The sequence below is a fragment of the Marmota marmota genome, unplaced genomic scaffold (assembly GCF_001458135.2).
Source record: "Marmota marmota marmota unplaced genomic scaffold, marMar, whole genome shotgun sequence".
Lineage (NCBI taxonomy): Eukaryota > Metazoa > Chordata > Mammalia > Rodentia > Sciuridae > Marmota > Marmota marmota.
Window position 1 is genome coordinate 1,566,796 of NW_025999961.1, and position 25,499 is coordinate 1,592,294.

At 40.6% G+C, this 25,499-nt stretch overlaps 1 protein-coding gene and 1 long non-coding RNA gene across 5 annotated transcripts in view; one reads left to right on the top strand and one right to left on the bottom strand.

Annotated features, from left to right (window-relative positions):
• Egflam (EGF like, fibronectin type III and laminin G domains) overlaps positions 1-25,499 on the bottom strand; it is a 180,617-nt gene that overhangs the window by 75,501 nt on the left and 79,617 nt on the right. For both annotated transcript variants that reach the window (XM_048802877.1, XM_048802876.1), the window contains 3 exons: positions 24,411-24,528; positions 23,219-23,354; positions 4,579-4,745 (listed from right to left, as the gene is read on the bottom strand). In XM_048802877.1, coding sequence (XP_048658834.1) covers positions 4,579-4,745; positions 23,219-23,354; positions 24,411-24,528 — 421 coding nt within the window. The remainder of the gene's footprint in view (positions 1-4,578; positions 4,746-23,218; positions 23,355-24,410; positions 24,529-25,499) is intronic.
• The window catches only part of LOC125616731, a 62,017-nt gene continuing 59,996 nt past the window's right edge, over positions 23,479-25,499 (top strand). For 2 of the 3 annotated variants that reach the window (XR_007347464.1, XR_007347462.1), the window contains exon 1: positions 23,484-23,611. This is a non-coding gene — a long non-coding RNA (uncharacterized LOC125616731). Of the gene's footprint in view, positions 23,612-25,499 lie in introns of all 3 variants that reach the window. The other variant, XR_007347463.1, reaches the window with a different exon arrangement.

Consider the following 25,499-nt stretch of genomic DNA (forward strand, 5'->3'; position numbering starts at 1 on the left):
AAAAAAAAAAAAAAAAAAAAAAAAAAACAAGGAATGAATGCCCCTATTACCAGTCCCTCCCTGATTCCAGTATCCACACCCACATGCAAGGTCAAGGCTAGCATGAGCGGGTATAGCTCATCTTTCTTCTTCTTTTGTAACTCCATGGATACGGGAATACTGAGGGACAGATGGAAAGAGGTGAGAGTGACCAGTTCACAAAGCCAGAGCAGAGAGCTCAATTGTCTATGACAAGGATGGGGAGGGTGGGAGGGTAAATCAGATGTCCTCCAAAATCTTCTATGTTAATTCAGGAATGTTCAGAGGTGATATGATGGGATTATCAGAGCTGTGACCTAATTAGTCCATCCTAGTTTAAATGGACTAAGTGGGTAATAACTAGACAGGTGGGGCATGGATGGAGGAGGTGGGTCATTGAGGGCATGCTGGACATGGAGCTACAGTGCTCGTTTGCATAGCTGGTTTTGGTTTTACTTTGGTTCCATCTTTTCCTTCTATATCCCTAATACTTCCTTTTGGAATGGGGATGTTTACTCTGGGCCATTATTATGTTGGTAATTTGCTTTTGATACTCACAGCCAAGACTTTGCCTTGAGTCTCAGATGAGACTTTGGACTTTGACTTTTGGGCAACACTGGAACTGTTAAGACTATGGGACAACTTCTACAACTAATAAATGAATTCAGCAAAGTAGCAAGATATAAAATTAACACCCATAAATCAAATGCATTTCTGTACATCAGTGACACATCCTCTGAAAGAGAAATTAAGAAAACTACCCCATTTACAATAGCCTCAAAAATAAAAATAAAATACTTGGGAATCAATCTAACAAAAGAGGCGAAATACCTCCACAATGAAAACTACAGAATACTAAATAAAGAAATTAAAGAAAACTTTATAAAATGGAAAGATCTCCCTTGTTCTTGGATAGGCAGGATAAAATACTGTCAAAATGACCGTACTACCAGAAACACTACACAGATTTAATGCAATTCCAATCAAAATCTCAAAGACATTCCTCATAGAAATAGAAAAAGCAATCATGAAATTTATCTGGAAAAATAAGAGACCCAGAATAGCTAAAGCAAGTCTTAGAAGAATGAAGCAGGTGGTATCACAATACCAGACCTTATACTATACTACAGAGCAATAGTAACAAAAACGGCATGGTATTGGCACCAAAACAGACATATAGAACAACAGTACAGAATAGAGGACACAGAGACAAACATAAATACAGTTATCTCATTCTAGACCAAGGTGCCAAAAGCATATACTGGGGAAAGGATAGCCTCTTTGACAAACGGTGCTGGGAAAACTGGAAATCCATATGCAGTAAAATGAAATTAAGCCCCTATCTCTCACCATGCACAAAACTCAACTCAAAGTGGATCAAGGACCTAGGAATTAGATCAGAGACCCTGCACCTAACAGAAGAAAGAGTAGGCCCAAATCTTCATCATGTTGGATTAGGCCCTGACTTTCTTAACAAGACTCCTAAAGCACAAGAAATAAAATCAATAATCAATCAATGGGATGGATTCAAACTGAGAAGCTTTTTATGGCAAAAGAAACAATCAGTGAGGTGAAGAGAGAGCCTACAGAATGGGAACAAATTTTTACCACACACGCATCAGAGAGAGCACTAATCTCCAGGATACATAAAGAACTCAAAAAACTTAACACCAAAAAAAAAAAAAATTACCCAATCAATAAATAGGCTAAGGGACTGAACAGACACTTCTCAGAAGAAGATATACAATCGATCAACAAATATATGAAAAAATGTTCAACATCTCTAGCAATTAGAGAAATATAAATGTAAACTACTCTAAGATTTCATCTGAGTCCAATCAGAATGGTAGTTATTAAGAATAAAAGCATCAAAAAGTGTTGGCAAGGATGTGAGGGAAAAGGCACACTCTTACATTGCTGGTGGGACTGCAAATTGGTACAACTAACCTGGAAAGCAGTATACAGATTCCTTGGAAAACTTGGAATGGAACCACCATTTGACACAGCTATACCACTCCTCAGTTTATACCCAAAGGACTTAAAAACAGCATACTACAGTGACATAGCCACATCAATGTTTATAGCAGCACAATTCACAATAGCTAAACTGTGGAACCAACCTAGATGTCCTTCAATAGATGAATGGATAAAGAAACTATGGTGGAATATTACTCAGTATTAAAAGAGAATAAAATCATGGCATTTGCAGATAAATGAATGGAATTGGAGAATATCATGCTAAGTGAAGTAAGCCTATCCCCCCCAAAAAAATAACCCAAAAGCAGAATGTTTTTCCTGATGATTGGGTGCTGATTCATAATTGGGGTGCAGGAGGAGTATGGGAGGAATGGAGGAACTGAGGATAGGGCAAAGGGGAGCTAGGAGAAGGAGGGGGCAAGGGGTAGGAAAGACAGTGAAATGAGATGGACATCATTACCCTAGGTACATGTATGAAGACACAAATGGTGTGATTCTACTTTGTGTAAAACCAGAGAAATGAAAAACTGTGCTCCATTTGTGTACTATGAATCAAAATACATTCTGTTGTCCTGTATAACAAATTAGACCAAATAAATAAATGAATAAATTTTTAAAAAGACTATGGTCCTCTTGGAGATGATGTCTATGCATTTTACATTGTGAGATGGACATGCACTTTTGGAGGCCAGGGGCAGAATGCTATGGTTTGGATATGAGGTATCTCCCCAAAGCTCCCGTATTAATGCAAGAATATTTAGAGGAGAAACATTTGGATTTTGAGAGGTGTTACCTAATCAGTCCATCCTAGTTTAATGGACTGAGTGGTGACAGTAGGTAGGTGGGGCATGGCTGGAGGTGGTAGGTCACTGAAGGCATGTCCTGGAAGAGTTCATCTCCTGTAAACACCCCCCCCCCTTCTTGCCATGAGCTGGGGAACTTCCTTCACTATGCCCTTCCACCATGATGTTCTGCCTCACTTTGGACCCAGACCAATGGAGTTGGCTGACCATGGACTGAACCTCAGAAACTTGTGAGCTAAAAGAAACCTTTCCTCTTCTAAGTTGCCCTTGTCAGATAGTTTGTTTACAGCAACAAAAAGCTGACTAACATAGTTGGGCACAGTTCAGAGTGCCAATTCAAATTGTAATAGGAAAAGGCAAACTAAGGTTTTCAAAATACAGTCAGTCCCTAATTCCTATGACCCTGATTTTTGGCCATACATCACAAAATTCAATCAAACATGATAGAATAGATCTCATCTAGCAAAAATCTAAGAAGGCAGGCCATTGGGGCTGGGGATGTGGCTCAAGTGGTAGCGCGCTCGCCTGGCATGCGTGCGGCCCGGGTTCGATCCTCAGCACCACATACAAACAAAGATGTTGTGTCTGCTGAGAACTAAAAATAAATATTAAAATTCTCTAAAAAAAAAAAAATTCCTTTCCTGCCTTTAAAAAAAAAAAAAGAAGGCAGGCCATTGAAGCAGAACGGTCAACATTTCTTCTAGAAAGAAGGTGCTTCATTGATCCCATGGCATATGTCTAGGGAGTTTTAGTTTCTAAATCCTGAAGAAGAAGGGAACAATTGTCAACTGATTGTAGTTATACAGAGTGTAAATGTGCGTGTGTGTTTTGGAAGTGTGACCTCATCATATACCCACACAATTCCACCTAGCGTTCAAGCTTATAAGGTAGGGGTTGTTTTCAGAAGGACCAGTAGTACTGGCCTTGGAAGTCATCTGTGCTGGTGTTTTGTAAGGACAGGGAAGGAGCTTATTCCAAGCCACTCATCAGGGTTTTGTGTGGGACAATGGAAGGCCAACTACCAGTGTAGAGAGGGAGACTTCTTTTCCAAGAGTTCCTTTCTTGGGTAAAGAGGACCTGGCGTAATAACAGGGCTCTTCAAACAAAAAAGTGCCAGCCAGAATTTTAGTTCCGAAGACTCCCCACTGCCTATGGGCTGGGCTTGGCAAGGTGGGAGTATGGTTCTTGTCATCACCTGCAAGAACTCCAGAACAGACAGAATCTGACTTTTAAGAAGATCCTCAGTTGACTTGATAAACACTGGCCCAAGCTTCCTCCAGGTCCCCAGAGAGGTACCATAAGAACCTACACCATCGATGAGGCGCCAGGGTGACATGTTATCACTCCAATAACTTCAGCGATACTCCTGAACGTCATTCAGAGAGGTCAACCTTGATTTGCAGGTGAACACTAATCCTGAAGCATCTGAGGGCTTTAGATTTCCCCCCATGGTTCTAAGATGAACTCATGTTCTCAAAAGATGAGAAGGGGGCAGAAAGACTACACACCATTTTGTCTTATTCTTTAGTTGTAAAAGAAAACTGACCTCAAACTCCCTAAGGATGATGCAAAAATAAATCTCCCACTGACCTCCTGGTCATAGAATTAGCCTGTGACTTCAATCTCCAAAGGGCTGGAAACTCTAGGAGGAAGCCTGAGGCCAGCCCAACCCAGGCTGTCCTTCTTCAGGACACTAAGAAGCCCCCAGCAAGCGAGTCCTCGAAGACAACTCTAGCAGCAGTGCAGCTACACATGGTACCTGGAGGGCCATGGTACTCACCAAGGGTTCGGATGGTGTCACTGGGCCAGCTGCGTGGGCTGGGGCCATGGGGATTCACGGCCCTCACGGCAAACTGGTAGTTGGTATCTGGATCAAGGCCCTTGATGACCATGGAGTCCATCTGGATCTGCTCTTCGATTAAGGTCCAATTGTTGTCAAAATCTGGCCTTTTTTTAATTAAAAGGAAGAAGAAGAAAGAAATTGTTTAGAAATACCATAAGGAGGGGGAGCTGGCTGGTGTGTAAAATAACAGCATTTGAACTCCGGAAGTGACACTCATAAACATGAGTTAACATATCTTATCTGAAAGAGGTCCTGATTTTAAATCATGGGTCATCAACTGGAAGTTCCTGCCAATAAAAGCAAGGACATCATATTTAGGGCCAAGAATCAGCACTGTGTAGAGACCAGCCGCTTGTGCTTGACAGTCTTGACTGCAGTGAAAAGACCCCCACACAGGAGAGTTCATTTTCAAGGACTCTGCTTTCCAGATGTTTCATAAACAAGCCTTTCCTTGGCAGCCCCATCCCCTGAGGTCAGGAGAGTGCAGATTCCATTTATTCACAATCTGTTCACAAATAAACAAATATGAGGTTTATAGGGTGACCGCACAAATTGCTATGGGAAAACCCAAGACAAATCTGTTCGTGGACATTCTTACTCTGAACAATTTATACATCTGTGTCCCCTTGTGGAACGTTCACATGTCCTTGTGAGTGTCCCACAGAGAAGGCAGATCTCCATTTCAGCTCCTGTCTGGTAGGCAACATGTAGAGGGTGAGAGTATATGCTCTGGAGTCAAACAGAGCCACGTTCAAACCCCAGCTCTGTTACTTAACCAGCTGAGACTTCTTTAAGACTCCATTTCTCCTATAAAGTGGGGAATGATGAAGGTCCCTACCTAAGAGGACCGTGGTAGACATGAAATGAAATACACACCATCAGTGTGGTGCCTGACATCCCACTGTAAACACTCAGCCTGTGCCAGCCATCATCTAAGGGACTTGCCCACTTACAGAGCTGGTAACACACAGCTGCCTGCTTACTCTGGCCTTGGATGTGGTCACATGGTACCACTAACCCACGTGGCCAGTCAGCACTTGAAATGTGGCTAGGCTGCATTGAGATGCATGCTAAGTACAAAATGTACAACAGATTTTATTTATTTAGGTACTGGGGATTGAACCCAGGGGGTGTTTTACCACTGAGCTACATCCCCAGGCCTTTTTTGTTTATTTTGAGACAGGGTCTCACTAAGTTGCTTAGGGCCTCACTAAGTTGCTGAGGCTGACCTTGAACTTGCAATCCGTCTGCCTCAGCCTCCCAAGCTTCTGGGATTATAGGCATGTGCACTGTGCTGGTTTGTATAATAGATTTTAATGAAAAAATTAAAAAAGAATGTGAAATATCCCATTGATAACTTTTCATAATGGACACACGATTAAATGACACAGTGGGTTAAAATAGTTTATTAAGATTAATTTCATTTGTTTTTTGTTATCTTTTTCAATGGCCCAATAAGAAAATATAAATTTTCATATAGACTTATACTGCATCTCAGTTGGACAGCTGTGCTCTGTATGAATGTCCCTTCTGAAGGGGAGAAAGAAGAGGGTTGTGGGTGATAAGAACAGCAAGATAAAAGCTGGGAAGATCAGTGTGTGAAGGGGTCAGTGAGAATGAATGGCCTAACTGGAGGATTTGTGTCAATAGCTGATAAGAGCTATCTCTTTGAAGTGCTTTCAAAGTACTGAGCACTGTTCTAATACTCATTTACTACCCCCAGCTGCCCTATGCAGCAGATACGAAGAGTGAGCACTCGACCCATTTGCTGTTGTTGTCTTAAATACAGAGGAGGAAACCAAGGCACTGAATAGGTAAGAAACTGGCTCAAGGTCATATGCTGAGAAGTGGTGGGGCTGGCTTGGTTCCTGAGATGAAGTTAGATTGAGAAGATCCTTGGCATTAGATAAAAACTGCAGTGATGGTGGGTAAGGGCTACTCTCCCTCCTTCTACTTGTTCCCTGGCAATGTTCCTTTAAGATGTCCTACCACTAAACACCTCTGCTCACATGTATTTAGAGGAAGGCAGGAAGCAAAAAAAGGTTGGCCTTGTCTTTGATGAACAACTTACCAGGCAAGGAAATTGAGACTCATTATGCTAAAAAAAAAAAATGTCTGAATGAACCCCAGATTTCCCTTTTTCCTTCCCACATTTTTCATTGGTGCATTATAGTTATATAACAATATAATTTGGCCAATATCATTCCCCAGTATTTCCTCTTTTCCTTCCCCAATCCCTTTCATCCGTTCTACTGATCTCCCTTTGATTTTCATGAGATCCATACCCCCATTTTCTTTTCCTTTTTCCTCTCTAGCTTCTGCATATGAGAGAAAACACATGACCCTTGACCTTCTGAATTGGGCTTATTTTGCTTGACCTAAAGGTCTCAAGTTCCATCCATTTTCCTGCAAATGCCATAGTTCCATTTTTATGGCCAAATAAAACTTCATTGTGCATATATACCATATTTTCTTTATTTATTCTTCCTCCATTGATGGGCACCTACACGGGTTCCGTAGTTTGGCTATTATGAACTGTGCTACTATAAACATGGGCATGCATGTGTCACTATAGCATGATGGCTTTAATTCTTTAGGATAAACACCCAGAAGTGGTATAGCTGGGTCTTATGGTAAGAAGCACAGATTTCTTTAATATGTGTCTGCCTAGTATTTCAATGGTAGGAATCACTCAAAGCCCAGTCACCAGATGCTTCCTCAGCTCACTGTGCTGAGGAGAGGTTTGCAGGGCTGGACCTCTTAAGAATTTTCATGCTTAGAAAAGTAAATTTCACAGAGCACAGGGCATGCCCCCTGGAGAAAGAGGGCTGACTTCTTCTTCCCCTTACTCTTTCCCTAAAGATGGGCTTCTCATGTAAACTAATTTTATCATCAAAGAGAAAACCGCAGTGAGTCAAAGGAAACACATTTATAGACTCAAATTAGAACAAAATCACTTCACAGAGGAACACCACAGGGGATACCTGAAAGAGAGTCCAAAAAGATGAGCTCTTTAGATAAAATTCTCCTGCTATCCTTTGCAAAGCTTTCCTTGTGATAGTTACAGAGAAAATAACTCAGATCTGTCCTCAGAGTATGCTGTTGTTTACCCAGCGCTACCTGTAAACACCTATGGCATCCTCATGTAAAAGTGATAGCAAAAGAAAGAACACAAAGATTATTTTGTATTTGTCATTCATTTAATGTAGGGAGAGAAAAATCTATGTTGGATGAATAAGAGATTGAAATCATTAACATTTAATTTCATTTTATAGAGTGAGAGGGAGGCTCATGCAGATTAAATACCAGTGGAAACCTTTAACATTTTGCCTGGGATGTTGTCATGTTTTCCATTTGAATGTTTTTAGAGTCTCTGGAGGTATAAAAGGGCAGAGGTGAGTTGAGAAAGAGATAACCAGGCAAAAGTATTGTCTTAAATCATCCTCAACAATAGTTTTATCTTCCCTGACTCAAGAAAATCATTGTACCCTAACTGCAAAGTTTCCAACCAAATCACCATAGCAACACTTTCCCTAACATTGAAAAGGCCAGACAAGGAGGAAGGTGACAGAGATGTGCCGCCATCCCAGGTAAAGATGGACGGTTGCCAGCAGGACTTGCATTTCAAGCACTTGTCCAAGAAGTGGGGTAGGGTGGGATATGGCATCCCACACTTCAGGAGAGCAATGGCCTGCCTTTGGAGGTGGTTGGGCAGGGGAGACTGGGTAGAGCATCTGTTGTGTGGTCAGCAGTGGCTACTCAATGCCCAATTACTCAATTCCTAATCAAGCCGCTCACTGGTTCATTTTGGCAGGAAGAAGCACTTATCACTGGCCACCTCAGAATCCATCCTGACTATCAGGACTAGGTGGAATCTTCCAGATCCTTTGGTCCAAGTGTCTGAGGATTTGCAGAAATTATATGCAAGATTTTAAATGTGAGCACTTTCTTCATTTTTCTAAGGAGAGACTCCTTAGCTTTTATCAGATTTTCAAAGATAATCAAGATTCCCCAAATTTTAAGAGCCAGTGGTCTAGTTTAGTGTTCATTCTACCCTTATGGATACAAAAGGGAAATTATTTACCCAAAGTCACAGAACCACTGGGTGGAATATTTTTCTGTTTCATTCCTTTTCTTTTCTTTTTTTAAGTTTTGTTTTGTTTTTGACTACTTTGCCCATTGCCAATCTCAGATTTATTAAACAATTATTTTTCTTTGAACTTTCATATTCAGCAAGTGGCTGCCTTGAACTAGTCAGCTGGCAAATGATTAATGATTGTCAAGCATGCTTCCATCATAGAAGTTATATTCTAAGGAATGCTCCTAGAATGTATAAACACAGTCCAGGCTAAGGGAGTTAATAATCCAATTGGGGAAATAATATATCTAAGGATCAGTGCAGGAATAAAACATCTAAGGACCACTAGGAAGCAGTGCAATACAGCATTTTTCAAGAACTGAAATGCTGAGGAAAGTGTATTTGGTTTTGGATAACTGAGAAGGAGTTGAGAATCCTTGGGTGGAGAAGAGACCAGAGCGATACCAGCTGCATATGATACAAATATATTAAGCATTAACCACATGTAAATTATCAAGTGGGATAACCAAAGAGAGAAAATAATACGGGTGCTGATATGAAAGACCATTTAATCCATACGAAAGATAGGTTTGGCATATAAAAACATTAGCCATTAGTAGGTAAATAAGTAAGGCACTTTTTTTTGAGAGAGAGAGAGAGAATTTTTTAAAAATATTTACTTTTCAGTTTTCTTTATTTTATTTTTATGTGATGCTGAGGATCGAAGCCAGCGCCCCGAGCATGCCAGGCAAGCACCTTACCGTTTGAGCCACATCCCCAGCCCCAAGGCACTTCTTTACATACACACATGGTCAAGGTTTTCCTTATTAACATCTACTAATCAAATTCCCAAGTTGACCAATGATCCTCATTTGTTCTTACCAGTTGAGCAACCGGCTCATCAATAGTCAACTAAAAAGACACTTCTTAAAAGAAGAAATACAAATGATCAACAAATACGTGAAAAAATGTCCAACATCACTAGCAATTAGAGAAATGCAAATTAAAACCATATTGAGATTTCATCTCATTCCAGTCAGAATGGTAATTATCAAGAATACAAGTAACAATAAGAGTTGGTAAGGATGTGGAGGGGGAAAGGTACACTCATACATTGTTGATTAGACTGCAAATTAGTGTAACCACTCTGGAAAGCAGTATGGAGATTCCTCAAAAAACTAGGAATGAAACTACCACATGACCCAGCTATCCACTCCTTATTATATATCCAGAAGATTTAAAATCAGCATAGGACAGTGCTATCAATGTTTATAGCAGCACAATTCACAATAGCCAAGCTATGGAACCAACCTAGATGCCCATCAACAGAAAAATGGATAAAGAAAATTATATATATATATATATATATGCAACAGAGTATTACTCAGTCATAAAAAAGAATGACTTTATGACATTTGCTGGTAAATGGATGGAACTGGAGACTATCATGCTAAGTAAAATAAGCCAATCCCCCCAAATCAAAGGTTTAATGTTTTCTCTGATATGTGGAAGCTAATCCAAAATAAGGAGGCACGGATTAAAAAATAGAAGAAAGATCAATGGAGTAGGTGAAGGGAAGGGAGGTGCTATGGGACAGGGAAAGACAGTGGAATGAATCTGACCTAAATTACCTGCGTACACATATGAGTATACCACAGTAAGTCTCACCATGATGTATGTCCATAAGACACTAATTTTTAAAAGAAAACTATAAATAAATAGCAGAAAGATCAGTAGAGGAGAGGTAAAAGGGGGAGGGAGGAAGGAAGGGAAGGGGAAGAACTGGGGACTGAATTAAAACAAGTTAGATTCTATGTTCTTACAATTGTGTCAGAATGAATCCTACTTATGCATAACTAAAAAGAACCAATAAAAAAGAAATTGGTATAGTCTTAAAGCAAAAAAAAGTCAACTGTGTTTATTCCCATTCCTATTTATGCCCTTTTTGTTGTTACAATTGTTATTTTAATTTAATACTATATAAACCAGTGAAATGTGAGTACAAAAATGAATGATAGCTATGTTAAGTGTCTTTGAAAGGCTTGATAAGCTGAACCACTAAAAAAATGCCTTTAAACTAGGTAAAAGCTACACAATTGTAAAAGATTGGGGGAAAGATCATAAGATTTCATAAGGATTTTGCACTCAGCTTTGTAAGTGATTACATTTTTGGTTCACCTGAAGAAGTGTAAGTGAGACTTTCCAAGTGTGGTTTGTGCAAGAATATCAGTGGGGCACTCTACTCAGTGGGCTCACATTCAAAGAAAAGTCCTTAGCCTTCCATTAGGAAAGTGGTGAATTGAGGTTCACACATAGAATTTATCTTAAAAGAGCGTTCAGTTATTAGGTATCATTTTTTTAAAATGTGAGTTTTGATTTTAACTAGCAAAAAAAAAAAAATAACTCTCACTGATAATCCTAACATTATCCGATGAGGACTTCTGAGGTAAGACTTATGCCCAAGACATGGGAGCTTGTGTGTAAGCTCCCACGCCCTATGGTCATTCTTCAAGGTCCTTTACAAGATGGAATCACGTCCAAAAACCCCACAACATTGCATTCCAAAGCACCTTAAGAGACCTTACTAAAAGTCTTATGAGAAAAGGAGAAAGGCTAATTATACTTTCTAGATATAATAGATGCTGCTGCACTAAATAAATATTGAAAAATGTGTAAGGACGACTGTTTGACTGGGTTTCTAAATTAGTAGCCTGCATGGACTATCCCCAGGTCTCAGAGAGGCTCAATGGCTAAACGGGCAAATGAGAATGTGGGAAGGATTTGCCCAAGAACAATGCAAGTGGTTAAGAAGAGAAACTGGATAGGAAAAACAAACAAAGCAAAACAATACAAAAGCCCTCCAGGCAGTAAAGAAGGCTCAGTTCTGCCCCCTCACTTTTAAGGGGAAGACTGATGGAAAACTTAAGAACATTAAAGAATAATCTTAGTGGTCTAAACTCAGAAGAAGAGTCACAATCAGTTGTATTTAAAATAATCAGAAGAATTTTGGGGAATAGTTGTCTGGGAAGCATGCCTTCCTGAAATAAGAGGTGTCACAGAGTAAAAATTTAAAATTTTCTTGGTATATAGAAACACAAGGGTAAAGTCTGTCCTGATGAAGTTTAGTAGGATATTTATAAAATCTTATGCTAGTTTTTAAAAAGTCGATCCCATAGGTCTAAGGCACAGAAAACCTGATGTGGCAAAAATCTCCAGTGGGGGGGGGGCGTAAATCTGAACTTTAAAAGTGGCCACTGTCTCACTGTGTACCAGCTGCTGCTGGGCTGGCACAAGGAGTTTCCTCTGTTAAGCAGATACGCTAGAGATGTGTTGGATCCATCTTTTCTTTTTTATCAGATCCTTTAAGTTATACATAATATTAGGGTTCATTTTGGCATAATTATAAAAGCATGGCAGATAATTTTCTCTAATTCAGTCCCCAGTACTTCCCCCTCCCCCTCCCCTTCCCTTCTCCCTCCTCCAGTTCCCTTCTCTCTACTGTAGATCCAACTTCTTTTGAGGAAGAGTTCCCAAGGTGTCCGAGTGGAGAAGACATAGTGAGCACAGGGTAGTGTCTTTAGATAGGAGACAGACTGTGTGACAAATGAGGATGGGGTGGACACCCGCTTTTCCATATTGGACTAGGAACTTAGTAGTTCCTTACAGATAAGGTGATGGCCGCACATACATGGGAAAAATTTTGATGGTAGTTAGGAATGGTCAACAATGAAGGCAGCTGCCTTGGGAGGATGAGCTGTGCATCAAAGCTGGTACTGGGGAATCCTACTATCGGGCCCCCTCTGCCCCTGCATGAGTTCTGTTTCTATTCTTCATGCTCGAATAAATCCTTCACCAAAAGGAAGAAAAAAAAAAAGCAGGGGTTGTCAGCCATCCATCAGGGATCAGGGAGGATGAAGGACTACAGGAAGCCCTGAGCAGTGCAAGAGGTTAGGGTTAGTTCAGTGTCTCTGACTTTGATCCACATGGATCGATGTTTTTCCATGTTTTTGCATGATCCTCAGAAAGACATACAATGCACATGTGACCCAGTGAACATCATACACACACACACACACACACACATGCAAGTTTTACAAATTCTTGTTTTACCTTGTATGATACCCTCTGATATTTTCTTTTCAGTCCCATTCTATTTCACTTCTGAAAAACAATTGGCCAGGATCCCCTTTACCTTTCATTTAATGAATTATCACCCACAGCTTAAGGAACCCTTGTTCTTCAGGCTGGAGTGAAAAGTGAAGCTCAAACATGTTACAGACACTAAGAAACTGGGCTTGAAGCAGTTAAATCCTACTTGGAAAATACTATTGAGATTGGAATTTGTAGGAGAAGGAAAAAACTGTCCTCCAGGGGATATAGCAGGACATGCAGAAGGGTCGTGACAGTGGAGGTCACACTGCTGGCTTGAGAGGGGGGACCAATAGCTTAATTATAGTACAACCAGATATGTATGGCCTCTTTCAATATCAAACCTATTATTCTACAATTAAATGGCTTCTGAAGGACCTAGGATTCTCTCCTAAGTATTTTATCTTATATTATTCCTTTCTAAGCATCATCTCATGAACAGAATTAATAAGACTGTCCTGTGAGCTATCCCATGCCTTGAACCTGATTCTACTATTACACTGATTATATCATCTGCTAATGTCATTTTGTATTTCTGTCCTCTGGTCTAGGCTCTGAGCTCATTAAGCATTTAGACTTTGTCTTATTCACCTATCTGTTCCCTGAGATGATTGCATGATCTTCCAAAATTACAGATACCTATAATTCCTTTCTTGCTCAACGCTTTTCATAGCTCCTAATATCCTTTGGGATGCACACAAGCTCTTTATGATGCCTTCCTTAGTCTGACCCTTGCTTACCCATTTCTCACCACAAACAGCTCCAGGCTGTTCCAAGAACACTTCTTTCTTGCCTCCAAGCCATTGCTTACTTGGCTTCCTCTAACAGATACCTTTTAGGATGCTTCCCCACTTCTCCTCCGCTGGATTATCTCTGATGTGTCCCTCTTAGCTACCATAAGAAGCCTTCAAATATGTACACCTGTATGTGTCATATACGATTTTTTTAGATTAAAAACAGATTCAGATATCAAATGTGTTCCCCCAGGCTCTTGCCCCCAGCCCTGCCTGCTACACTCACTATAGCTTATTCATGCTTGAATCTCTTGTATGTGATTTTCACATATAAGATACTCAACACATACAAGTTTGTATGAAAATATGCTCATAGTAGATATCTAATAAATGCTGGTTGAACTGAATTCAGATATCTTCAGAACTCAGTCTTAGAAATAACGTGATGCCCTATAGCAAGGGTTGGCAGATTTTAGCCAGCTGCCATTGTTTGTCACATTTTATTGGAACACAAGCACACACAATTGTCTAGGTATTGCCTATGGAAGCCTTTCTGCTACAATGGCAGAGTATTTGAGACAGTTCATACAGGTGACGAGTACAAAATATTTACTTATCTCATCCTCGGAGAGAAAGTTTGCCAACTCCTGACCTAAAACAACAGTCCTTAACCTTCATGTGCCACTGCGACAGTTTGATGAAGTCTATGAATGTTTTCCTATGCATAAAATAAAAATGTTTATATGCATAAAATAAAAAATAAGATCACAAGGAAACTAATTATACTGAACACAATTATAAAAATATAAAAATTATGATATAGTCATATATATGCTTATTCATGAACACATTAAATAATAAAATCCAGCAATGAATTTAAATCACTGTGATAATTTCAAGGTAGTGATAAACATAACTGGTACTTTGACACATGCACAGCAATTGTAATGGGAGAAGAAAAGACCTATCATTCTAATGGTGACAAAAATCACAGGAAGTGCTAATCCCACTGTGGTTTGTTGTCGGCATTGATTCATGAAGAAAATGCTAAGTTTCAGGTGCTGAAACTAAGAATAATTATTTTTCAGCTAAGTGCAGGAACCCCTTGAATTCCATCCAGGGAGCCTTTGGGGATCTACAGACTGCAGATTAAGCACTCTGCTTTAAGAGAAGAGACATGATCCCAGAGATTATCCAGGGCAAACAGGACAGGGGTGAGAGAGACTCTCACGCTAGGAGCCTACAATTGTCTGTCGATTTTACAGACTGGTTTTATGCAGGATTTGCTCTACACAGAAATGAATTGCAGAGAAGTACAAAACCACTAAGTAGTCGCATAAAAAAAATCTATTATTTGACCTTCAGCTTTCAGCCTCTTTCTTTATTTATGTGTTGGTTTAACCCAACCAAATGACAAACAGATGGATAGAACAGGATAATAATAAACTCAACTGGCAATTTGTCCCAGGTAGAGCAATAGGAAAGCACACTTTTCATTTGCAGTTTATAAATGGCTCCCAAAGCTGCTGCACAAGAATTCAATTTGTGTCAACTTCCTTCAATCTGAGCAAGAATTATATTAAGAATGCTCATAGTAGAAGGGATTGAAGCTTTAAAGAATCAATTTGTAGAACTGTAGGTCAAACTTCTGCAAAAAGCATTCAGGAGACCCCTTCCATGAGAATTTGGGCAAAGCAACTTGATGGCTACCAGAATTTCTGGGACCAGCCACCAGTCAGGAAGTCTCTTCTGAGACTTAAGGTTTGAAATTAAAGGTAAGAAAAGGAAATTCTTGTCTTCATGAAGCACCATTTGTTAACATGAAACCTCAGTTGACTTTCAATCAAGCCTGTTCTTGCTTATTTCTAATTCTGTTGATGGTGGGAAAGAAGACTGATACCTAAACTGCATAACTTCCTAAACACTTGCTTGAAAAGAAAGCAGGAACATTTTCCACATTCCCTCATTTTCTCCAAATTAACTAATTGCATATAAAGAATCCTTTAGGACTAGGGATGTAGCTCAGTGACAGAGTACGCCTGCTTAGCATACATGAAGCACTGGGTTCCATCACTGGCATTGTGATTGTGTGTGTGTGTGTGTGTGTGTGTGTGTGTGTGTGAGAGAGAGAGAGAGAGAGAGAGAGAGAGAGAGAGAGAGAGAGAGAATAATTCTTTAAATATTTTTAATCCTAACTTTTGGGTGCAAGAAAATCAATGCAGGGCTATGTTACTCTTATATATTGCAGTCACTTGCCTAATTATTGCTGTATATTGTAGTAAATTCTGTGAAGAAAGTTGGCAGTTTGCTTATTTTTGAAGAGCTCTGAAACAAGTTTGCATTCCATGTGAAATAAAATCACAGTGGGAACTTTCAAGTTAGTCATATATATTTAGGTTATTTGAACATTTGACACACACTGATATCCTTTTTATGATGAGAAAACAATAACAATAAGGAATTTTCAGTGGGGTTGGGTATGACAGTGACCATGGGTAAGGTGTGTATGTGCAGATGTGTATGTGTTGGGTATTATCTGGCTTCTATTTCTGCAGTTGGTGAGAGAGGATGTTGGTTACTATTGTGGTCTCTGACATCAGTGATAAAGGATTCATTTAACCACTTGTGACTAATGCTTTTTCAATTATTTACTTAAAAACCATAGTTTCCAGTGCAGCAATACATTTCCATGTGACTCAGGATAGAAAAAACCAACATTAAAAAATCCTCCATGAGCCACTCTTCTAGGTGCTTTGCAAACATATTTTCATTATCATGTCCTTTCTGAGGTGGCCACTGTCAGCATCTGTATTTTACCACTGAGGAAAGTCAGAGGGTGAAGCAGCTCACTCAAGGTTCCAGCTAGCTGTTGGTATTCTCTGCATGCAATCCCACAAATGCCTGGGTACAAATGTTTGCCAGAATCCATTTGACATGTGTTAAATTTGCTGAGTGCCAGGTGCTGTATTCTATAAAGGGGAACAAGTCTGAGACTACCCTTATGTTCCAGTAGGAAGACAGAGCTTGAACAAGTAATTAACTACAGATGTGCTGAGCGTGCATGCAAATACTGTGGGTATGCCCAACCTAATCTAATAGTGGAAGAAGGTAATCAAGCAAGGCTTCCTGGGATGCTTATGGAGGAGTCTTGACAGGATGAACCAAAGCTAACTAAGGAAAGAGGTTAGAAGAGCTATCCTTGCACAGGGCCTAGGCATAAAAACTACAGTCAGGGACAAACATGCCTATAAGGGAAAGCAGAAAAGATCCATCACGAAAGCCTTAACAGGGATGGTCTGCATGGATAGAACACTCTGTGCATTACCACACAACCAGTGTTGTAAGCATTTGCATTCACAGCAACCCTATGAGAAAAGTAAATTATTTTTTTTCTATTTTGCTGTCTGAGGCATAGAAAAGTTAAATAACCCACTAAAAGAGCATACAGATTAAAATGGTGAGGGCATGTGTGTCAAAGCACCAGTCTATACGGCCTCACCTATGTCACTATGATAGATCATCAGAGTCACAGGATTTTAGATGCCACAAAGTCCAGGCTTATTTTACACTCAAGGAAAGTGAGGATTGAAATCAAGTAACTTTGCCAGGATTGGAGTTCAGTTTTGCAATCTCTCTTGCAATTCCACATTTGAACAAATGTACACCTGAGTGGTGTTAGCATTGAGAGTCCTTTCAGACCTTTTGACCTTGACCACAGACAGATCATATTGTATTTCTTTTAAAATTATTCAAGGGACATCCAGAATCCTTTCAGTTTCATTCTGAATCCCAAACTAACAGCCTTTGCAGGGTTGCTTCCTGTGAGGTAACTAATTGAATTTGTTACTTGCAGATTAAAAAAGAAGTTTATGATGGCATAGAAAGGTGGATGACTTTTGACAAAAATATAAATTTGTGATAATCACCCAGACTGTATGACCTTGAGATTTTCAGGTGAAATCAATATGTAGGCATTGCAATCAGCCAAGAAACAGACCTACATGAAAGTAAAGTTTGCAAGTCTTTTTAGGAAAGGCAATTGCAAGGCAATTATTTAGGCAGAAAGATGTGAAAAGGAGAAGAGGGTAAACAATAGTCCTTCTCATTTATTAGTAGAACTTTCTGGGGTGAGATTTAAAGATCAACATTTCTTATCTTGTTTTCCTAAAACATACACAGAAATATTTTGAAGTTTCACATGTACCCAATAAGCTAGCAATGAACTTTTAATTGAAAACAGTCACTGAAAGTTTTAGTCTGCTCTTTCCAGTAGTTGACAGTGCAAAGCTCTGGAGCATTTTTAACCAGTCATGTGCCACTTACAGAAAAAAATTGTAGCTAAGTCAAATGAAAACTATTTCTCACTTCTAATTGCCCTGATTGATAGCATATGTGGGGCACAGCACCCTAACTGGAGCATCAGTGACGAGGAACATTTTTCCAGGCCCTTTGCTTTCATTGCCACCATAGTATATATATATATTTTTTGCTTATGAGAAAGGCACTTACCCTGGGGAAATTCTTAAGCAGAAGAAGGCAGATTTCTCAGATATTTATAGTCAAAATATTTTGAAGCATAGGTAGCTATATTTATGCTTGGTTCTTATTTTAATAAACATGGGACTTTGCTGCCCACAAAGAAATTTTCAATATCACATGAGTAAAGAAATATTCTCCTTCTCTTCAAATGCATGACTTTTCTGTTTGAAAAAAAGCAGTTGAATGTTTTAAAAACATTGCAAAATATGTTACAGCCTGCAGTCTTGCTTACAATTTGCCTTTCATATCTTTTTTCTACCATTCAAAAAACTAAAAATTTGCAGTTAACGGGGAATCTAATGAATCATTCCCATTCCAATTTTGAGGGAGACTGTGAAGATTGTGCCCATTTAAAAGTGTTCATTCTGCCTGAGCCAGAGACTATGATACTCTCTGATGCAGTTGCTGAGAACATAACTCCTGGGTGTTCACACCAGAGGTGTCCTGTCTTGGGGGAGGTAGAAGCTGGGTGAGGAGCAAAAACTTGCTTAGTCCTAGGGCCATGATTCAAGTGATCATCATAAATAAAGTCTATCTGAAACGTCATAATAACTAGCTAATAAAGAGCTGAACCCCCAGCTTATGATCTAGTGTTATTTCTCAGGTTCATCTTTTATTAGTCAGTTAAGTATTTTTAAAACTTTTGTTAGAATATCCTGTAGCAATACCTTTAATATTGCTTATCCCCATTGAATGGCAAGTAAGAAGAGCAAACTGATGTATAAGTGCCACCAAGCCAGAGAGAAGACTGACGCCTGATTTTCCAGTGACTAAACTTAGGTAGAACTTCCCATTAGGATGTTGAAATCAGAGGATAACCTCTGAGGATAAACCAGTTTCTACAATTTCCTAGACTTGGTTTGCAAAAGGCCCGCATCTTAAGTGCAACAAGGAATTTTTGACTCACACAGAGATCTGTTACATGTGCTTCTGTACACAGGAGATATACAGGCAAAGGAATTCATCATGAAACATGACATGTACTTTTCTCAGGAAAAACGAATAACTGAAGACCTCCCAAAAGACTTCTATGCTTTTGTAGTCCATTTGAACTGGTATTAAAAAAAATACAATCAGAGGTGGTGGCATATCTCGGTGGTAGAGCACTTGTCTAGCATATATGAGGACCTGGGTTTTATCCTCAGCCTGATTAAAAAAGAAAGAAGGAAAGAAAATAAAAATATAGTAGTCAGTCTTGTATATCAGTTGATTCCAAGTCAATGAATTCAACTAATGAGGATTTATAATATTTGGGAAAAAATATTTATCCTGAACATGTATGGAATTTTTCCATGTCACCAGTCCCTAAACAATGTAGTACAACAGCTGTTTACTAAGCATTCTGGATCATAGCTGGCAATTTTTCCGTGTCTCACATGGTGGAAATAGTAGGGAGCTCTCTCAGGCCTCTGGATGAGTGCACTAATCCCATTCCTCAGGGCTCTGCCCTTGTGATCTAATCACCCACAAAGGCCCTGCTTCTGAAAGCGCAAGCATTCAGACCATGGCGCATACCAACAGCAGTTTCTGATTGAGAGCCTAGGAAAGCTCTCTCCAAACACATATCCTCAGGCACTTACCTGTATGGGATAATACCTGAGATGTTTACAAATGGATTTATTTTGCAGCCCAACATTAAATGCTGCAACAAGCTGTGAGGGCTTCTTTCAGAAACAACAGCAGACAGAGATTGAAGGGGCTTCCTGCTCCCTCCTCCAGCCAGGCTCTGAGCAGGCTGAGTCCCTGCTTTGGTCTCTGAAGGAGGGTCACAGACACCAAGACACCCAGGGGCTTCATTAAATAGAACACTGGGCTGAGATCGGGAAAATTCAGTTCTACTTTTAATTCTGTCCCCTACCAGCTATTTCACTATAGCAAAGAAAGTTAAGCAATTGAGTCTTAGTTTTCTCTTTTGTAAAAGGGAAATGAGGGTTTGGTAGGAAGGAAACAGACAGGTATAGAGTGTCTACAGTATAAAAACTTTACAAAGACTATGAGTAATAACTACAAAAGAGTTGAATTTGCCTGATATTGCAGATGAGAAAATGGAGGTCCTTAGATACAATAACTTGACTGAATCGATGTGTGCTGGAAAAAAAAAAATAGAAACAGAATTCCTAGTACAGGAGCTATAAACAGGACCGGGCTCTCTCCATCTGGAACACTGAAGAATCCAAGAATTCCAAATTTGGAGTTAGCTTCCAGAACACTGTGAAGGTATTTTGTTAAGGCAAACAGATGTCAAAGAATTAACAGTTTGTAAGAATGACCTAAAGATATGGACAAGAGTTTGAGCCTTGAGCCCCTCAGATGCTAGGAATAGTTCTGAATGTTCAAATGTATTTTTGTTGGAGGGAATTGTAATTATTAAGTACAGATGCATAACACTCCCACACGCCTTACACTCTTGCAGGTTTGTAATGCCTCCAATCTCTTTCTCATATGTGACTTCACTTGATCCTCCTAATCGTTACACGCTATAGACAGGAAGAAGTTATTGCCCATGTTTTGCAGAGAGGAGTTCGTAGTTGATGCCCGTGGGTCCCTTATCACTCCCCACACCCCATTTCTGATTTCAGCAGCAGTTGGGATGTGAACAGTTTTGTGAGATCTCAGACTCACCTCCAACAGCCCTTGTCCACCCTCAAGCACCTGCTGGCCTATGTCACGCCTCCTTGTATCCCAGGATCCTGTTCGGTGATTCACATCCCAACATGGCCTACAAGTATGGGAAGGCTGTACCTCCTGGTGTAACCCTCAAACAACAGAAGCCAGTGGGCAAATGTTGCTTGTCTTTTTATGGCAAATCTGAGAGGAATTCTCCAGAGAGACGGCAGTGCAATGAAGACCCATTGAAGGCCTCACGACCTGGAACAATGACTTTAGTAACAAGCCCTTATCTGTCCTCTTTTGCTGTCTCTTTCTCCCCATTCTATCATTTTTGATTCCAAATTAACTATTTGCAACTACATTCTTGCCTCACCCTTTCTTCTGAGGGCACCACAAACAAAGAGGCTTTGAGGTTCAGGAGGGAAAGTGACTTCCCCAGGGCCATGTATCTGGAGAGTGGAGGATCATAACACTCTCTCCCAGTTCTTCTGTTTTTGAAGCCAAAGACTCCTTGATCTACTCTCCAGGTGTACAAGCAAGGTTGGGTAACTGCCATTTCTACCTTGTATCAATATACCAGACATAGAGCAAGTTTTAAAATAGATGTTTGAGTGCAAAATTAATACTAAGTGATAATTATCATCTTTATTGGGGTTACTCAGATGAACTGCCAGGCTATGATTAAAACACTTAGCATTTTTCTAAATTTTAATGGATTACAATTTGTTCTGTTGGTGTTGTCTAATTTACTTGTGTAACTAAATTATAAATGTTAGGTTTTGCTCCAAGTTTTATAGATGAAAAACTTTCAATGTTGCATATTTAACTAGTATTGGAAACCAGATTAGAATCTTCCCTGTTCTAGGCATATTCTTGGCTTTGCTTGCCAAATTAGATCAAAAGCAGAATTGTGGATTGTCCTCAAAGAACAGTCCTGGTTTGGGCTTTGCAATGGGCATCTTTCTTTCTTTCCTTCCTTCCTGACTTTCTTTCTTTTACTAATTCCTAGTGTTATTTGCCCCAATTCCAGAAACTGCACCACAATTTCCTTTGAGGATTCAACCCTCTTGAATACTCAATCAATAAACTTTAGGTTTATGCCATATTTACAGTAAAATCAGTGTTTGGTCAATCTGTGGATTCTTCCCATCCTGACCACAGTGAATGGAATGGGACCTAAGGCTGACCGATTAGAATGAATGTCAGGATTTTGCTGGTGCATGGATAAATAGCCACTTTCTTTTCAGTAGTGAACTAAACTAGTTTTGTGTGTCTGACGGCTTTCTTGCCACCTATTGGAAAAGCCTGCCTGAAAACAAATCAATAAAGCAGAGAGATGGACACAGACTGGTGAGGTGACCCAACTCTAGAGTCCCCTGATTTTATATCTGCCACTGGACTTTATAGTCAGGAGGAGACAGTACATTACTGTTCCATCTTCTCCTTTCAAGTTTCTGCCACTTAAAATTCATCAAGTCCTGTCTGAAACAAGCTCCATATTCAAGCATTCAAGAGACTTGGTATAGCACTTCTCTGAAAAAAAGAAAACACAATGTCTGTTTTCCACTACCAAGAAATGGGCTAGGAGGTCAAGAAAAGGAAGCATAGCTAATCAGATCATGGCAGGATCCTTCCTCCCAGCTTCAGAGAGCCTTAGGAATGAGTTGCTGCACCAGTCTCTTTATGAATCCATAAAGTAGCAGGCCTCCTGTGAGCTCCATCATCTTTAATGCAAAGAATGCAAACTCCACACACGTTGTTTTCAGACCCATTGATCAGCCACTGCTTCAATTCAAAATCAAACTGCAACCAGAGTTCAGAGGAAAGACCCTAGACTGTTAATTCTTCCTTCCTTTCTCCCTTTCTCTCTTCCTTCCACACAATTACATAGCTGCACTGAGAATGTTTTTACGCCTAAAGAACTTTTAATTCTAACTTTTAATCACTCATCTTCCCTCTAACAAGCTGAATAAAAATCACTGCAGAAGTAGACTATAGGGAAAAAAAAAAGCTGAAATCAAACCAAGAAACTTGCCCCACGGCAATATGGGTGCAGAGGAAACCATGCATTGTATTTGTTTCTGAAGAGCTTTCCCCCTCCCCTGAGAAAAGTCATCATCAAATATTTACTTCAAATATGTTTCAAAACCAGAAGGGCAAGTTTCAACCTTGAAATGCAGGCAGGCTAGTTGGTAATGGTGCCCCGAGAGTTTTCAGAGCTCAGAACCGTGTCTGATCTCTGAGGAAGGGAAATAGAGAAGAGATGGGTGAGTGGGGACAGGTTTACCAGATGACCCACCACCAGAGCGGTGTAGACATAGGCACCAGTCAGAATGTAAGTATGGCCTTCCAAGCCTGTGTGCTCTTACAATGTCCATGTAGTGAAGACTTACAGATGACCACCCTGCCTGGTACCCTTACATCACTCTCAGAACAGCTGAGGTCTAGAAATACCACACAAACTTACCTGATGAATTCCACGGAATAGTACTGAATAGGGGAGCGTCCTTCACTCTGTCCAGGTTTCCAAGATAGGGCCACCTCCGAATCAGAAACCACAAGGGCACGTGGCTGCTGGGGTGCCGCTGGAGGCCGGCAGGAATCTAGGCAGGACAACAAACATGTGGCTGATTGTATCAGCTCTAGAGAGGTTGGATACATTAAAAAAAATGTGCTTCCCAGGACCAAAACATCTCTGGTCACAACAACCTCAAAATCCAAAACAAACACACACTGATAAATCACAACTGTGCTCAGCACATAAGGTCTGAGTCATGAGAGCTGGTCTTCCTTTCTCTTCCCAGCACATCTGGATAGAAAGCTGACCATATTAGGTTCTGCTGACCCTAGGACATGTGTGGTATGTACTTCCACCTCCTGGTGGCCTTTTGTCTCTGTTTGCATGTTGGAGTTGATATTTATCTTCAGGAAAACTCAATGCTGCTTACCATTACTGCAAATTACTTTCCAATTCATGTGTGGTGTGTGTGTGTGTGTGTGTGTGTTTCCTCTGCTGATAAGAAGATACAAAGCAATGGAAGGGCATTTGGGAAATGCCTTCCTCTTGTGTAAAGGTGATCCTCCCATCCAGGTCATGGTGGGTTCCAGCTTTTCATACCTCTCATGTATTGCCTGGGTCCAGAAGAGTTTTCCCACCTTCCTACGTAAGCACTTCTGTAACTCTGGCTGGGGAAGCATGGGTGCCACCTGCTTACCATTTTCTTCTCTCTACCAAGAGCACCTTATGAGCAGTGACTGCCATCAACCTGCTTTTGTACCCCAGCATCCACCTTAGTGCCACCTTAGTGACCATTGTTTGGATTCTCTTTGCCTATACATAAATCTCTCTCACTCCCCTTCCTCTCCTCCTTATTTCCTATCAGCCCATCAGTTCTCCATTTAGCCATCGTCTTTTCAGGGATCCCTCCCCTCATCCCTGTGTTTTTCTCACAGCCTGTGAGGACACACTCATTAGATAGCATCTTGACTCTCCGCTGAGTTCTAAGAGGTCTGTGCTGGTGTTGGGGGCACTGCTGAATTCCCAGAGCCCATCAGAGTGCCTGGCACACAGAGGGTCCCTACTGGATTTGCTGAATGAAGGCACGAATGACTAGCAGCCCACCACTTTCCTGTTATGAATGAATTTGAACCTGCTTTACCTTGGAACAACGTGGTAACGTGCTGAGGGGGGCTGAGCCGCCCTTTGCCAGTCTGGCTGTAAGCTGCTACGCTCACTCGATATTCAGTTCCTGGTTTCAAATCTCCAATCACTTCTTCCTGTCAATAATCAAACGAGAAAGGTGCCAAAGGTTAGAATTCCTTTTGGGCAAACCCTATAGTTTCCATAAGGTTTACATCTTGAGGTTCCTGTGAAAATGCTTAGAACTTTGCTTTGTCTAGAATTGGCCTAGTTTTAGAATTTGCTAAAAGGAAAACACCATAACATTCCCAAGACTGAAGGGTCACCTTTATGGAATCTATACACTGTACTAATACCAGGGCTCACTGACATCATCAAATGTTGCTGTCAATATTCGAACTCTTTGATCAGACTAGAGGCTGCTGGAATGATCTTTCCCAGAGTTGGATTCCCCCAGTGTTGAGAGACACAGCCGAAGGGGCCCCAGCAAACTTCCAGCTGCCGGCTGATGATTGGCTCACAGCGGCCCCAGCAACATCTAGCTGATTGGCTCCTCTGCGGTGATGCTCATTGGGCTGTTTCCCTGCCCTTTCAGACCACGGAGCTGCTCATTGGGGGACTTTTTTGGCTCCGCCCACGTGACCCAGCCAATCGGCCTCAAGAGCAGGAGGATTGTGGGAGGTGGAGAGAAGCTTGTGTGGGAGAGAGAGGCTTGTGGAAAGCCGGTGGTGGCAGTTGAGGCTCTGAGGGTTTTTCCTGAGAGGCTGTTTTGTTTGGCGTGTGTGGTTCTAAAAATAAAGTTAGTTTCTTTTGACAAGTGGCTCCTGATTGTGCCCAGCCAGACTGCGGCAGTTGGTGGCTCGCACGGGGAGCGACTGAGGGTAAGTGAACTGCTCGCCCCTGAGGGCAGGGCAAGAGGATGGGTAGCCATTTTAAGATTCTTCTTTTGTTATTTTGTTTCACTTTTGTTTTAAGTTGCCTGTCCCTGGAGATGTGTAAGATGGAAGAAAAACCGCTCACATCTGAGGAACAGATAGGGAGAAAGGACGGATGGACATTTCAGGAGGCTATTATAATGATTTTGTGTTGTTCCAATTTTGTTTCACTC